General features: G+C 40.2%; 1 protein-coding gene across 4 annotated transcripts in view; it reads left to right on the top strand.

The window, feature by feature from the left end:
• The window catches only part of LOC126251832 (cyclic GMP-AMP synthase-like receptor), a 387,508-nt gene extending 386,561 nt beyond the window's left edge, over positions 1 to 947 (top strand). For all 4 annotated transcript variants that reach the window (XM_049952497.1, XM_049952495.1, XM_049952494.1 and 1 more), the window contains one exon: positions 533 to 947. In XM_049952497.1, the coding sequence (XP_049808454.1) occupies positions 533 to 686 (154 nt within the window). In that variant the 3' untranslated portion in view covers positions 687 to 947. The remainder of the gene's footprint in view (positions 1 to 532) is intronic.
• The last annotated feature ends 15,270 nt before the right edge of the window (positions 948 to 16,217 follow it).

Below are 16,217 nucleotides of genomic sequence, written 5' to 3'. Positions count from 1 at the left end.
TGAAAGCTTAGAATGTGGTCAAGGCAGTTATTCCACTTATCGTATGTCAGTGATGTATATTGTAGCGGATGTTCCCACATGTGTATCCAATAATAAAATACATAAATAAATAAAATATACATTTTTTTCATCAAATGTAAGAATCATTTCATTCATTATTTCTAATTATTTATGCTGTAATGTCTCTGCCTCATATAATTAATCATTGATCTAAAATTTTTTATTTACTAACGAAAATAATCAATTACTGACAATATAATCTAAATGGATAGAACAATCTGTCTTTCCTTCTCATCCTGTCCAGTAAGTCTCCCCTGACTGGGTGACTTTTCTGACCATTTTTCCTAAACCTCTACAGTTCTCCTCTTCCTTCCCCTCCAACTCCTCTGCCAGAAGAAGGATCCACTGACCCTGGAAGCTTGTAAAAGTTAAACCTTTTCTGTGTTTGTGTTCTCCTGCTGCCACTTTGTGAATAGATTTTTTTATCTACCCATCTACATAAAATTTTTATTTACTGCAATTTATATTACAGATCTGTGAATCACAATTCTCAGTTACACACTCGACAGCAGGAAGATAATACGGGAACTATTGCAGCAATAGCAGTTGGAGTTGGAGCAGCAGCCCTCGTTGGAGTAGGACTGCTGGCTCACATACTTGGAAACAACAGAAGAGCACGAGAATGAAGGCAAAGAAAGGCTACTGGTCTTATTCACTTGATAATTTTTTTTTGTCCATTAAAGTAGCACATTAACACAAAGTTACAGCTATGATTTACAGTAATCCTCTCCATTTTGTAATGCTTGTGACATCTTGATGCTCTGTGATAGTTCTGGTTAATAACTCTATTAAGTATGCAAGTAGAGAGTGTAGAGCATCAAATTTTCTCACATGAAAGAACTATTGTAATAGTCCATGTACAAACAGCAAAATGTTATGTAAAATAAATGGGATCGATAAATAAAATTTATAATCCTTGTGTCCTTTTTTTATGTTCTGACTTTCCAGCAGTACTTTTGGGAATAGATCAAAGTACAGGTAATAATCCAATGGAAGTCTTCATATTCCATATGATATCATTTTGTAATGATGGCCATGAAGATTTTTCTTGATCATTTGTTACTGATTTGATTCCAAAACGTTATGGGTTTGTATAAGGTAACTGACAAGGAACTTGTTTGATTATTTCATGTCCAACTGGGAAAATTAAATTCCTTTTATAGGCAGTTGGTATATAACATCAATAAAATTTTCCAAAAAATATATATCATTTGGCACAAGTATTTAATCAAAGCACAAGGGTACCGATAGTTGAGAAGTTTCACACCGTGAGAGGCACTGTTGTTGGAGTGCATCAGTACATGTATAACATAGATGACAAATCAATTTATTTTTTTTAATTTTGTCCTCTATTTATATTGATCTCAAGCAATGTTCACAATAACCACACATATAAAAAAGGAATTAAGTGAAAAAATATAGTGGACTTCAGTATCTTGAGATCCTAGTGGACTTCAGTATCTTGACATCCTAGAATAAAATACTGTGGCAACATTGAAACAGATGCCATGAGTATCTAAAATGTTTAACAGAACATTTGTGTTTACAGTGAGTCAGAATATCTGGCTATTACTTACCTTCAGCTGGTGAAAATTTTCTACTCCCAATGAACACATTTAAAAACAGGTAAAATTATTATATAAAATATTATTAATGGGAAAATAGATTTTTCCTGATGTCTCCCCCTTCATCTTTGCTTCCCATTGCCTCCCTCTTTATCTTTGTATCCTGTTGCCATTATAACAGATTGGCTCTCTCATCCTGGAGTCTGAGTAACCTACCCCTTTTCTCGACTTTCTGAGACCTATTACTTTCTGCAAGGAAGGAACTAACAGTTTTGACAACTAGGAATATTTTTCTGTACTTTGAAGTGTATCTAACACCAGCACAGCAATTTTTCCTTCTAGAGGTAGTTTACTTGAGTGAATTCTCTTTTTTATACATTTATGTTTAGGTAAGATACAGGTGCCTAATGTCAACTGTTTCCCAATTTCATTGCATAGTGATAAAAAGAATTTCCTTGAAGTGGGGTATATTAAATTCCCATGTTATTCTGTGATATTGTAAACAGTTCAGTAATATTCCATGTGAAATTCAAGTATGCTAGAACGATTGTTACTGGTGGACACTTTTAGCATGCACACACACCAAAAAAATGTTGCATCACCTCGGTTCCCAGAACTCCTGAAGATAGATGTTGACTGTGGATATTGTATCAGAGACACAATCCCTTTGACTGTTCAGAGATGTCACTAGACCCACCCAAAGATGTAAACAACAATGCATGAGCAGCGCCTATTAGATGGAGGGGGTCCGACAGCTGATCAGTTCCAGTCATTCCATCAGGAAGGAGGTACACGGCTCAAGTTGTCTTTAGTTCAACCAAGCCTAGACAGTCAATACCACAGTTTGATTGTGTCTGCATTGTTACTTTGTGCCAGGAAGGGCTCTCAACAAGAAAAGTGTCCATGTGTCTTGGAGTGAACCAAAGCGATGTTGTTTTGACATGGAGGAGATACAGAGAGACAGGAACTGTCAATGACATGTCTCGCTCAGGCCACCCAAGGGCTACTACTGCAATGGATGACTGCTACCTATGGATTATGGCTTGGAGGAACCTTGACAGCAATGTCACCATGTTGAATAATGCTTTTCGTGCAGCCATAGGACATAGTATTATGAGTCAGACTGTGCACAATAGGCTACAGGATGCACAACTTCACTCCCAACATCCATGGTGAGGTCCATCTTTGCAACAACGACACCATGGCCCAACAACATGCTGAATGGACTGTTCAGGACTGGCATCACATTCTCTTCACCAATGAGTGTCGTATATGCCTTCAACCAGACAATTGTCAGAGACGTGTTTGGAGGCAACCTGGTCAGGCTGAACACCTTAGACACACTGTCCAGCGAGTGCAGTGAGGTGGAGGTTCCCTGCTCTTTTGCGGTGGCATTATGTGGGGCTGAGGTATGCCACTGAGGCCATGGAAGGTGCTGTAATGGTTGTATGACACGTTAATGCCATCCTCCGACCAATAGTGCAACAATATGGTCAGCATATTGGCGAGGCATTCGTCTTCATGGATGACAATTTGTGCCCACATCATGCACATCTTGTGAATGACTTCCTTCAGGATAACGACATATCTTGAATGTTCTCCAACATGAACCCTATTGAACATGCCTGGGATAGATTGTAAAGGGCTGTTTATAGATGACGTGACCCACCAACCACTCTGAGGGATCTACACTGAATCACCATTGAGGAGTGGGACAATCTGGACCAGTAGTGCCTTGATGAACTTGTAGATAGTATGCTACAGCAAATACAGGCATGCTTCAATGCAAGAGGACGTGCTACCGGTGTGTACAGCAATCTGGACAACCACCTCTGAAGGTCTCACTGTATGGTGGTACAACATACAATCTGTGGTTTTCATGAGCAATAAAGAAATGATGTTTATGTTGATCTCTATTCCAATTTTCTGTACAGGTTCTGGAATTCTCAGAACAAGGTGATGCAAAACTTTTTTTGATGTTTTTACTTGATAACTTCATAATTGGCAGAATCCAGAATGAAATTTTCTCTCTGCTGTGGAGTGTTCACTGATATGAAACTTCCTGGCAGATTGAAACTGTGAGCCTGCCAATACTCAAAATCAGTACCTTTACCTTTTAGTACCTTTACCTTTTGTGGGAAAGTGCTCTACCAACTGAGCTACCCAAGCACAACTTGTGACCTGTCCTCACAGCTTTACTTCTACCAGTTCCTTCAGGAAAGATATGGGTATTTAACTGGAGTGTCTTTGCCCATTTCACAGAATGTGTAGCAGCAGCAGTCCTGACAGATCACAATTTTGAACCTTTGATGCCCCTTGAGTCCAGTGACAAGGCCATGGTTCCACCTGAAAATACACTCTGCACGCCCAGACATGGGAGGCTGGGCTATAACATAATCTGGTGCCCGTGTACTGGAACTGATGGACAAGATGTATGAGATTAAGCTGCATGTGGTGGCTATACCAATGTAGCATGACTGGAAGGAACTGATAAGTACCATGGAAACTTGTTAAGGATTGTTGCACTGTTGCTCCCTTCACTGTCATTGAATCAAAACCACTGTGATCAAACACTCTACATTAGCACTGGATGCCAAAAAAAATGTGTGCTGAACACCATTAGCCTTGCAATACTGCATAAACTCAAATGACATGAACTGCAATTTATTATCTGGTATATATTATATGGTCTGTGTTGCTCATTCAGTACATGAAACAGTGAATAGGGCCCAAATCATAGTCTGAATGGTAGTTGTTGACATCTGGGTCGCATACAGAAAATTGGGGAGAGCATCTGCCACCAAGAGCCACACAGCTCCCTCAAACAGTCGGGCATAATCAATGTGTACCAGATCTCAGTGGTGCTGTGCTCGGAACATGGAGAGGAATGCCAAACAAATCATTCCTGATGATGAGCAAAAGTGTGCAAGTCCTGATGCTTTTTCAATCTTGATATTTATGTGTGTCTAGTAAACATGATGCTGATGCAGGACACCACCGAGTGCAATTGGTGGTGCAACTAGAGGGTATGGGGATGGAATGTGGGTGAAATAATTACCCTACATTCTACTTCTTCTGCATTCAATAACAGTACACTATACCTTGCAATCTGGCAATGGTACAGGAAAAAATATTAGTGGAAATTCAAGGTCAGCTGCATTAGACAGTGCTCTGTCTGCCCATATTGTGTTGATAAAAGTGCATGTGAAGCAGCAGATCTTGTGCTACTTTTTGGGATGTGATAGGGGACTCATTCAATGTATGGTGAATAGAGTCATCATTCAGAAAGCATATTGCTTCCTGTGAATTGAATTTAGAAGCTTATGCCAGGGGTAGGTGGAAGCAGGGCTCCAAGATATCAGGGGCTCCAAGATCACTGGTCGTGGTAGATGTACAAAACTTTCTCCTAAAGTTTCCACCCTGTCTGTGGGAGACAGCTTCAGAGGTAAAATGGCTAACTGCAACCAGAACTCAAGGGAGGGAGGGCACCACAGTCTATCATGTGACGTCAGCTGCGAGATTATCATTGATGTTGCCAACATTCTCATTAGGTTCCAATTTTGTCTAATTTAACACCTTCCTCTTTTTTGTTAAAATTATTATGGTGTTTATAGATTTCAATTGCCTCTCTGTACATACACACATTATAATGCAGTGGCCGGCCGCTGTGGCCGAGTGGTTCTAAGCACTTCAGCCCAGAACCATGAAGCTGTTACCGTCGCAGGTTCAAATTTTGCCTCGGGCATGGATGTGTGTTATGTCCTTAGGTTAATTAGGTTTACTTAGTTCTAAGTCTAGGGGACTGTTGACCTCAGATGTTAAGTCCCACAGTGCTTGGAGCCATTTTTTTTTATAATGCAATATTTTGTACACTCCTGGAAATGGAAAAAAGAACACATTGACACCGGTGTGTCAGACCCACCATACTTGCTCCGGACACTGCGAGAGGGCTGTACAAGCAATCATCACACGCACGGCACAGCGGACACACCAGGACCCGCGGTGTTGGCCGTCGAATGGCGCTAGCTGCGCAGCATTTGTGCACCGCCGCCGTCAGTGTCAGCCAGTTTGCCGTGGCATACGGAGCTCCATCGCAGTCTTTAACACTGGTAGCATGCCGCGACAGCGTGGACGTGAACCGTATGTGCAGTTGACGGACTTTGAGCGAGGGCGTATAGTGGGCATGCGGGAGGCCGGGTGGACGTACCGCCGAATTGCTCAACACGTGGGGCGTGAGGCCTCCACAGTACATCGATGTTGTCGCCAGTGGTCGGCAGAAGGTGCACGTGCCCGTCGACCTGGGACCGGACCGCAGCGACGCACGGATGCACGCCAAGACCATAGGATCCTACGCAGTGCCGTAGGGGACCGCACCGCCACTTCCCAGCAAATTAGGGACACTGTTGCTCCTGGGGTATCGGCGAGGACCATTCGCAACCGTCTCCATGAAGCTGGGCTACGGTCCCGCACACCGTTAGGCCGTCTTCCGCTCACACCCCAACATCGTGCAGCCCGCCTCCAGTGGTGTCGCGACAGGCGTGAATGGAGGGACGAATGGAGACGTGTCATCTTCAGCAATGAGAGTCGCTTCTGCCTTGGTGCCAATGATGGTCATATGCGTGTTTGGCGCCGTGCAGGTGAGCGCCACAATCAGGACTGCATACGACCGAGGCACACAGGGCCAACACCCGGCCGGCATCATGGTGTGGGGAGCGATCTCCTACACTGGCCATACACCACTGGTGATCGTTGAGGGGACACTGAATAGTGCACGGTACATCCAAACCGTCATCGAACCCATCGTTCTACCATTCCTAGACCGGCAAGGGAACTTGCTGTTCCAAAAGGACAATGCACGTCCGCATGTATCCCGTGCCACCCAACGTGCTCTAGAAGGTGTAAGTCAACTACCCTGGCCAGCAAGATCTCCGGATCTGTCCCCCATTGAGCATGTTTGGGACTGGATGTCGTCTTACGCGGTCTGCACGTCCAGCACGAACGCTGGTCCAATTGAGGCGCCAGGTGGAAATGGCATGGCAAGCCGTTCCACAGGACTACATCCAGCATCTCTACGATCGTCTCCATGGGAGAATAGCAGCCTGCATTGCTGCGAAAGGTGGATATACACTGTACTAGTGCCGACATTGTGCATGCTCTGTTGCCTGTGTCTATGTGCCTGTGGTTCTGTCAGTGTGATCATGTGATGTATCTGACCCCAGGAATGTGTCAATAAAGTTTCCCCTTCCTGGGACAATGAATTCACGGTGTTCTTATTTCAATTTCCAGGAGTGTATATGACACTCATCTCAGTAAATTTTATTTCGTGATCACACTCTTGCTAAAGATGTTCCACTATGGTAGATATATCCACATGTTCTAGGCAGCAATTCCTCTTGTGTTCAATGAGACAGGTGTTAACACTTATTTCTGTGGTACCAATATAAACTGCACAACAACAAGGAATTTTATATACACTCGGTGTAGCCAAAGGATGTTGTATATCTTTTGCCGATCTCAAACATTCTTTTATCTTACTGGTGGGTCTGAAGGTAGTTTCCACACTATACTTGCTCAACACTTTCCCAATATGATACTTAATCATACTGACGAACGGAAGGAAAACTTTCCCTTTAGGCAGCTGTCGTTCCTCTTTGGTTCTGATTCTCTCCCTAGAGTGAACTGCTCTATCTATCTCCTTGTTAGAATAATCATTCTTCTTGAATGTTGACCATAAATGTTGAACCTCATCTTTGATGTTAGTCAGTTCACAAATTTTGTGTGGCCTATCTAACAATGTTTTAATCGACCCTCTGTTCTGTCTGGGTTTGTGGTTAGAATCTTTATGCAGGTACTGGTCAGTGTGCGTAACTTTTCTCTATACTCATTGGCACACTGTTCCATCCCCTCAGTTGATAACACACACATCCAAGAAATTCAGCCGGCCATTATTCTCTGTCTCCATAATATATTGTATTTTTGGAATGATACTGCTGAGATGTACTGGGAAGGCATTCAATTCCTCCATACTGTGTATACATACTATGAAAATATCATTCACATAGCAGTCTTTTTCTAGCAATCTGCAACACCTATTGTTCACAGTTCTCCATAAACAAATTGGACTAAGAGGACTGCCCATAGATACCCCATCAGTCTGTCCTGATGGAGGAGCAAGGATTATCATGAAAGATCAACAGTATTTTGGATCCCACAAATTATAAAAAAAACTTTAGAAGGATGTGACTACAAAGATTTTAAAAATCACTAATCGACTGGTGAAAGTGTCTTCACTTTCGTCTGACAATAAGAAGCCACTCTGGAAAATAGAAGCTTACCCACCTAGGCTCTATGGACTACCCAAGGCGCTCAAACCACAGATCCCTTTGAGGCCTATTGTGAGTGCTATAGGATCTTCCACCCATGAATTAGCTAGACACCTTGCCTCATTGCTGCAATCTTATGTTGGTGGAAATGATAGTCATATTAAAAATTCATGTCATTTCATTGACAAAAGAAATACACATGGGCCAAGGTGATATCCTTATTAGTTTTGATGTCATGTTGTTACTTACCATCATGCCAGTGATCAAAGCTGTCTCGTGTACTGCTGGCATTCTTCCAGCAGATATTGTGAAGTTATTCAGACACTGCTTCACCACAACCTATTTTCAATACATTAATGATTTTTGTGAACAGACTGAAGAGGTGGCTATAGGCAGTCCTCTTAGTCCAATTTGTTTATGGAGAACTTTGAACAACAGGTGTTGCAGACTGCCAGAAAAAGACCAGCCAAGTGGTACTGTTATATCAATGATACTTTCATAGTATGGACACACAGTGCAGGGGAATTGCCTCCCCAGTACATCTGAACCGTATCCGTTCAAAAATACAATTTACTATGCAGACGGAGAATAATGGCCAGCTGAATTTCTCGGATGTGTCTGATATCAAGTGAGGAGATGGAACAGTGAGCCACAGAGTATACATAAAAACCACACATACTGACCAGTACTTGCAGAATGATTCTAACCACCACCCCAGACAGAAAAGCGGGGCGATTAAAATATTGTAGACACTTGCTTAAAATATGAGCTTGAAGATCTATGGTCAACATCCAAGAAGAATGGCTACTCTAACAAGGAGATAGATAGAGCAGTTCATCCTAGGGAGAGAATCAGGGCCAATGAGGAATGATGGCCGCCCAAAGGGAAAGTTTCCCTTTCATTCATCAGTATGGTAACAGATCACATTGGGAAAATGTTGAGCAAGTATGGTGTGGACACTACCTTCAGTCCCACCGTGAAGATAAAAGAATGTTTGAGATCGGCAAAAGATATATGACATCCTTTGGCTACACTGGTGTACATAAAATTCCTTGTCATTGTGGACTGGTTTATATTGGTGTCACGAAAAGAAGTGTTACAACTGTTTCATTGAACACAAGAGGAATTGCCACCTAGGACATACAGATAAGTCTGCCATAGCAAAATATCTTTACCAAGAGTGTGGTCACGAAACAAAATTTACTGGGATGAGTGTCATATCCAAAACATTGCATTATAATGTGCGTATGTACAGAGAGGCAAATGAAATCTATAAACATCATAATAATTTTAACAGAAAAGATGAAGGTGTTAAAGCAGACAAAATTTGGATGACAACTTTGCAACACAAAAATGACGATCGGTTACTTTCAATCCATCTCACATGATTGACTGTGCTGCCCTCTACACTGCTTAAATGATTGGTGCTCCCTCATGTTCTGGCTGCAGTTAGCAAATTTACTTCTGAAGATGTTTCCCACAGTCAGAGAGGAAATTTTGGGAGAAAGTTTTATAAATCAACCACAGCCCGATAATCTGGAAGTTTTAAATGATGTCAGTACTGGCTGTGGAAGCTTAAATTGTATGATCATACCAGGTACTGTTGTGTCATTCACCGTGCAGCTACAATGCAACTGTTTGAACATTGTGGCTGGCAGCAGTTGAAAACATGACATCACAGTCACAAAGACTACTGACTTGGGCTGAGATGTACTGAGCAGATGTAAGAGGCAAAGTGACACTGTTAAGGGGCAGACAGTAGCACGTGCTGTTTGTATTAAATCTGGTGGTTTTATTGTTTTGATTATAAGATATCATGTTTTAAAAATCATAATTTCAGAAGAGACTTGGAGACACATGAAGGTTTCAGATTGATAATATAATGGTAAGACAACAGTTTAGAAACCAGATTTTAATTTGAAAAACGTTTCCATGGGTAGATGTGAACTCTGATACAATCTACTGGTCATGAACTGTAAATTAAAACTAAAGAAATTACAAAAAGGTAGGAAATAAAGGAGATGGGTCCTGGATAAGTTGAAAGAACCAGAGATTGTTGAGAGTTTCAGAGGGAATATTGGGCAATGCTTGACTAGAACAGGGCTAAGGCTTACAGTAGAAGATGAATGGGTAGCTTTGAGAGAGGAAATAGTGAATGCAACTGAAGATCAAATAGATAAAAACACAAATCCTAGCAGAAATCCTTGGATAGCACAGGAGATATTGAATTTAATAGATGAAAGGAGGAAATATAAAAATGCAGCAAATGAAGGAGGCGAAAGGAAATACAAACATGTAAAAAATTAGATTGACAGGAAGTGCAAAATGACTGGAGGACAAATGTAACGATTTAGAAACATATATCACTAGGTGAAAGATAGATACTGCCTACAGGAAAATTAAAGAGGCCTTTGGAGGAAAGAGAAGTAACTGTCTGAATATCAAGAGCTCAAATGGAAAACTAGTCCTAAACAAAGAAGGGCATGCAGAAAGGTAGAAAGAGTATATAGAGGGTCTATACAAGGGATATGAACCTTCAGGCAATATTATAGAAATGGAAGTGGATGTAGATGAAGAGGAGATGGGAGACACAATACTGCAAGAAGAATCTGACAGAGCACTGGTAGGCCTAAATTGAAACAAAGCACTGGGAGTAGATGACATTCTGTCAGGTCTACTGATAGCCTTGAGAGAGCCAGCCATGACAAAACTCTTCCATCTGGTGTGCAAGATATATAAGACAGGTATAATATCCTTAGATTTTAAAAAGAAAGTAGTGATTCCAATTCGAAAGAAAGCAGGTGCTGACAGGTGTGAATATTACTGAACTATCAGTTTGATAAGTCATGGTTGTAAAAAACTTACACAAATTCTTTACAGACGAATGGAAAAACTGATCTATGCCAACCTCCAGAAAGATCAGTTTGGATTTCAGAGAAATGTAGAAACATTTGAGGTAATACTGACCCTATGACTTATTTAGAATGTAGATTAAAGAAAGGCAAACTACATTTATAGCATTTGTAGACTTAAAAAGGTTCTGACAGTGTTGACTGGAATACTCTGTTCAAAATTCTGAAGCTAGCAGGGGTACAACTTGTACAGTAACGATATGGCAGTTATAAGAGTTGAGGGGCATGGAAGGATGAAAGGGAAGCACTGGCTGATAATGGTTGACAATGGAGTATGGTTGACAATGGAGTGAGACAGGTTGTAGCCTCTGCCCTATGTTATTCAATCTGTACATTGAGAAAGCAGTAAAGGAAACCAAGAAGCAATTTGCAATAGCAGTTAACTTTCACGGAGAAAATATAAAAACTTTGAGGTTTGCCAATGACACTGTAATACCGTTGGAGACAGCAAAGGACTTGGAAGAGCAGTTGCACAAGATGGAGGAAAGATGAAGATCAACACTGTAAAACAAGGATAATAGAATGAAGAATTAAATCAGGTGATGCTGAGGGAATTTGTTTAGGAAACAAGAACCGGAAGTGATATATGATTTTTTTTTATCTGAGCAGTAAAATAACTGATGATGGCCAAAAGGAGATAAAATGTAGACTGACAATGGTAAGGGAAGTGTTTCTGAAGAAGAGAAATTTGTTAACTTCAAATGGAGTTATAAGCATTAGGAAGTCTTTTCTGAAAGTATTTGTATGAAGTGTAGCCATGTATGGAAGTGAAACATGAACCATAAACGTTTAGACAAAAAGAGAATAGAAGTTTTTGAAATGTGGCAATACAGAAGAATGCTGAAGATTAGATGCATAGAATATGTAATTAATGAGGAGGTACTGAACAGAATTGGGGAGTAGAGAAATTTGTGGCGAAACCTGAGTAGAAGAAGGAATTGGTTGGTACGACACATTCTGAGACATCAAGGGATCACCAATTTAGTATTGGAGGGAAGTGCATGTATGAGGGGGGGGGGGGGGGTGTAAAAATCATAGACAGAGGCCAATAGGTGAATACAGTAAGCAGGTTTAGATGGGTGTAAGTTGCAGTAGTTATTCAGAGATGAAGAGGCTTGCTCAGAATAGAGTAGCATGGAGAACTGCATCAAACCAGTCTTTGTACTGAAGACCACAACAACAACAGTAACAATTTCTGAACATTATTTTGTATGTCAAATAATGGGAAATCCAGGATGGAATGTAACAATATTATGAGAAGGAAAGTTGCCACTCACCATACAGCGGAGAGACTCAGTCACAGATAGGCACAACAAAAAGATTTTCACACACACACACACACATACAATCTTTTTGTTGTACCTATCTGTGACCCAGCATCTCCGCTATATGGTGAGTGGCAACTTTCCTTCTCATAATATTGTTACAGTATTTTGTAAAAAGTAATTTCTCATTGTAAGTTTCATCACAAGTTTTCAAAAATCGAAACTTTTGATTTTATGATGGGGCAGAGGGCATGGGGTTGCATGGTTGAAGAGTTGCATTCCAGCACCTAAAATTTTAGAAATTAAGCACTGGGTTGGAAAGTGTACATCAAGCAGTGAGCTGATAGCAGTTTTTATAATAACGGTAGTTGATCACAAACTTGTCCCAACACTGCAAACACTACACAGTGTTTTCAGGAGGGCAGGCAGTGAAATTGGAGGCTTATCATTCATGAGTAAGCAAGAAATCTTTCTATACATGAAATTTGTTAATTCCACAAACAAGGGCATGTTTCTCCTTCTCAGCTTGGAAATAACCAACTTGCATCATGGATGATATTTTGGAATTATATCCAATTGGCTGGTCTGTGCTGTCAGTGTTTATGTGGGACAGAATAACTGAAACTGGTGGTTTGCAGATTAGTAGTCAAATCTTTGAAAAGAAAGAGGCCAATTAGTTGGTAATTTCTGAAATGTCCAATTTAAAATAAGTTTTCAGCTTTCTACTTATCTTTTCTCAGCTTGAGAGCTTCATTGTTCCTTGTTGTGAAGTTTACCTCATTTCTCTAATGATTTCTGCAGTGAAAAGAATTGCTAGGTTTTTCATATCATCATGTGTTCAACTAAATAAATTGTTTCTGGACACAATGTTGTTCCTTCAGTTATTTAATACTACATTTGACATCAGTTGATTTACACAATATCATTACTGCAACACACTTCTCACTCACATGTCCTTTAACAAACTCTGTACATACAAACTGCTTAACAACCTTTACTGCTTAACTGCACATGTAAAAACCCAAATAGTCACTGAGTGTCTCTGATTAAGTGCATTTTCTTATCACACTTGTTTTTAAATATTAAATAGTTTGTATTAATAATTTGGTTAACTTGTGATCTGAATTTTAATTTAAAATTAATTTTATATTGGAACCAATTTTTTACCTGATTTCATCAGTAACAGTACCATTTTTTTAATCAAAAATGAAGAAGTCTTTTTTGATTAGTCATTATTTGAATGCAGGCACAACTCTTAAGTCTAATTATATAATGTGTACTTGATGTATAGGATCTACTTGTATAAAACAGAGATTTTGACTTACACACCATATGTATGACATAGGTGTACACAAAAGTAATGTATTGGCATACCCACTAAGCATGAAGCTCTGACCAGTTTCATTACAATAATACACCCTTCCTCCCAAAGATGCAAGCAAAATTCTGACATCACTATGTAATAAAATTACCCACATTTAATTTTGAACTAATATAAACTGTTTCTGAAAGCTCGATCCTCTAATACAAAATCTTTTTAGTATTGCTTTTTAGTATTGCTCCTGAGGCAGAGGGTCTATAAAAGCATCCAGTAACCATGTTCAACCCGCTCAAACACTTATCTTCACACAAATTATTTCGCGTTTGGGTTCTGTACTAAACTCATGAGATGCAATCATATTATGGTGTGTGGTGGAGATATTTTGATTCCTACTGCCATTTCTCCCCTTCATTGTTTCAGTCACCAGTGGTTGACAGCAAGAACATTTGTTGGTAAGCTTCCATATGAGCTCAGATCCCTCTAATACCTTCATGATCTTCTACCAAGATATACATAGGAGAAAACAATATATTGGTTGAGTCTTCTATTAACGTATGCTCTCAGAATATTAAGATTAAATGACACCATGATGATGGCTGCCACTGGAGTTGCCTGAGTGTCAACTCGAAATTTCTGTGCTAAGTTAATGAATCTGTAACAAAATGATTTGCTCTTCTTTGGATTTCCTCCTTTTCCTCCAAAAATCCTATCTGGTACAGATCCCAGACTAAAGAATAATATTCAAGTGTTGGTCAAACAAGGGTTTGTAAACTACCTCCTTTGTGAATGGACTACACTTCCTGAGGATTATTCCAATGAATCTGAGTCTGGTATCTGCATTACCTGTGATTGGTTTTATCTGGTCGTTCCACTGTAAATCACTCCATTCACATATTCTCATATATTTACTGGATGTCATTCCTTTCAGTGATTTTTCTGCAATAGTATAATCACACAGTAATGGATCTTTCTGCCTATTTATGAGCATGTCACATTTGTTTCTGTTTAGAATGAACTGCCAATAGTTGCACCAAGTGTGTCATTCCTCTGCAAATCTTGTTGCATTTTGCTACAGTTCTAGTGCTGTGACTTCATTGTGTCCAACAGTATCATCCACAAATAGTCTCATCTAGAGACATTCAGCATTACTCACTAATTTATGATCCTATAACACTCCCTGGGGGTAAGTCCAAAGTTATTTTTTGTCTGAAGATTTTTCCACATTAAGAATGACAGGCTGTGTACTGTTTACTAAAAACTTTTTAACACATTTGCACAGTTGGTCCTATATATGTACCATCATATTTCGTTTGTAGTCTTCAGTATGAAAACACAAATAAGCAGGGCTTTTGCCAATTACTATGGATGCTTTGCTCCTCTAACAATTTATGACATACTACTTAACCATGAACTGCTTGTGTGTGTAACTGATTTTTGACATGGTAAGAATCAAATGTAGTAGGTCCCTTGTAAATTCCTCTGCTGTGTGGTTGTCTCTTAGCTCTATTTAATATAACCCTCACACTCATTGTTTTGTTGTTATGCACTTTTTCACACAACGAAACTACCTGCGTCACTCAGTACTTCATCGAGGTGACTCTACGTGACCACTTGTGCTATTCAGCATTTCAGTGAAGTGACACAACACAGACATTTATACGTGATCACCCTCATTGTCTTTCATGTGCATCAACCTGTAAGTAAACCTGTTTTATTTTCCTGACAAGTTACATGTTTTAGGAAGTGATAACTGAATATAAAGAAGGTTTCAGTATTGTTTCTCATGACCCTTCAGAAAATGCCCAAGTTCCTCACAGATGAATAAATTAATTCCAGAGCTGTTACAAACTGATTATGAATAGTCTCTGTCTGAGCAAAGTTCAGAAGATGGGGAGGACAACATTGAAATAAGTGAGCATGACATAGATTCAGATGTGGCTCCCTCTTCAAGTGACAAATCTTCTAAAACCATTGCTGTATGAGTAAATATGGGCAGTCTGAATGGAGTATGAAACCAGTTAGTCATAGTGAAAGGCCACAAAGTTGTAACATCATTTCTCACAAGCCAGGCACCAGGGGTCACTCCAGGGAGTTTACTGCCTCTTGTGAAAGTTTCAAGCACTGCGCCGCACCCCCGCCCCCCGCCCCCCCCCCCACCCTGCGCCCCTCCCCCCTCCCGCCCTCACCCCCTTTGTATTTTCAGACATAGTCAACCTTTTTCACAATGTCATTCATCCATGGTGTCTTATTTTCCATATCACACTTACTCATAAGTTTTTAACACAGGAGACAGGTATGGGGTACCACTCAGTAAAACAGAAGTAAAACATTTACATCAGGAGCTATAACTCCAAAAGTAATTATATCAGCCAAAATTAAGTTATTTCATTCACAGAGTATACAGGGTGTTCCAAAAAGGTACGGCCAAACTTTCAGGAAACATTCCTCACACACAAAGAAAGAAAATATGTTATGTGGACATGTGTCTGGAAACACTTACTTTCCAAGTTAGAGCTCATTTTATTACTTCTCTTCAAATAACATTAATCATGGAATGGAAACACACAGCAACAGAACATACCAGCGTGACTTCAAACACACTGTTACAGGAAATGTTCAAAATGTCCTCCGTTAGCGAGGATACGTGCATGCACCCTCTGTTGCATGGAATCCCTGATGTGCTGATGCAGCCCTGGAGAATGGCGTATTGTATCACAGCTGTCCACAATATGAGCACGGAGATTCTCTACATTTGGTACCGGGGTTGTGTA

This window comes from Schistocerca nitens, chromosome 4 (assembly GCF_023898315.1).
Source record: "Schistocerca nitens isolate TAMUIC-IGC-003100 chromosome 4, iqSchNite1.1, whole genome shotgun sequence".
Classification (NCBI taxonomy): domain Eukaryota; kingdom Metazoa; phylum Arthropoda; class Insecta; order Orthoptera; family Acrididae; genus Schistocerca; species Schistocerca nitens.
Note: the sequence above shows the minus strand (reverse complement) of the source record. Positions and strands in the feature narration are given on the sequence as shown.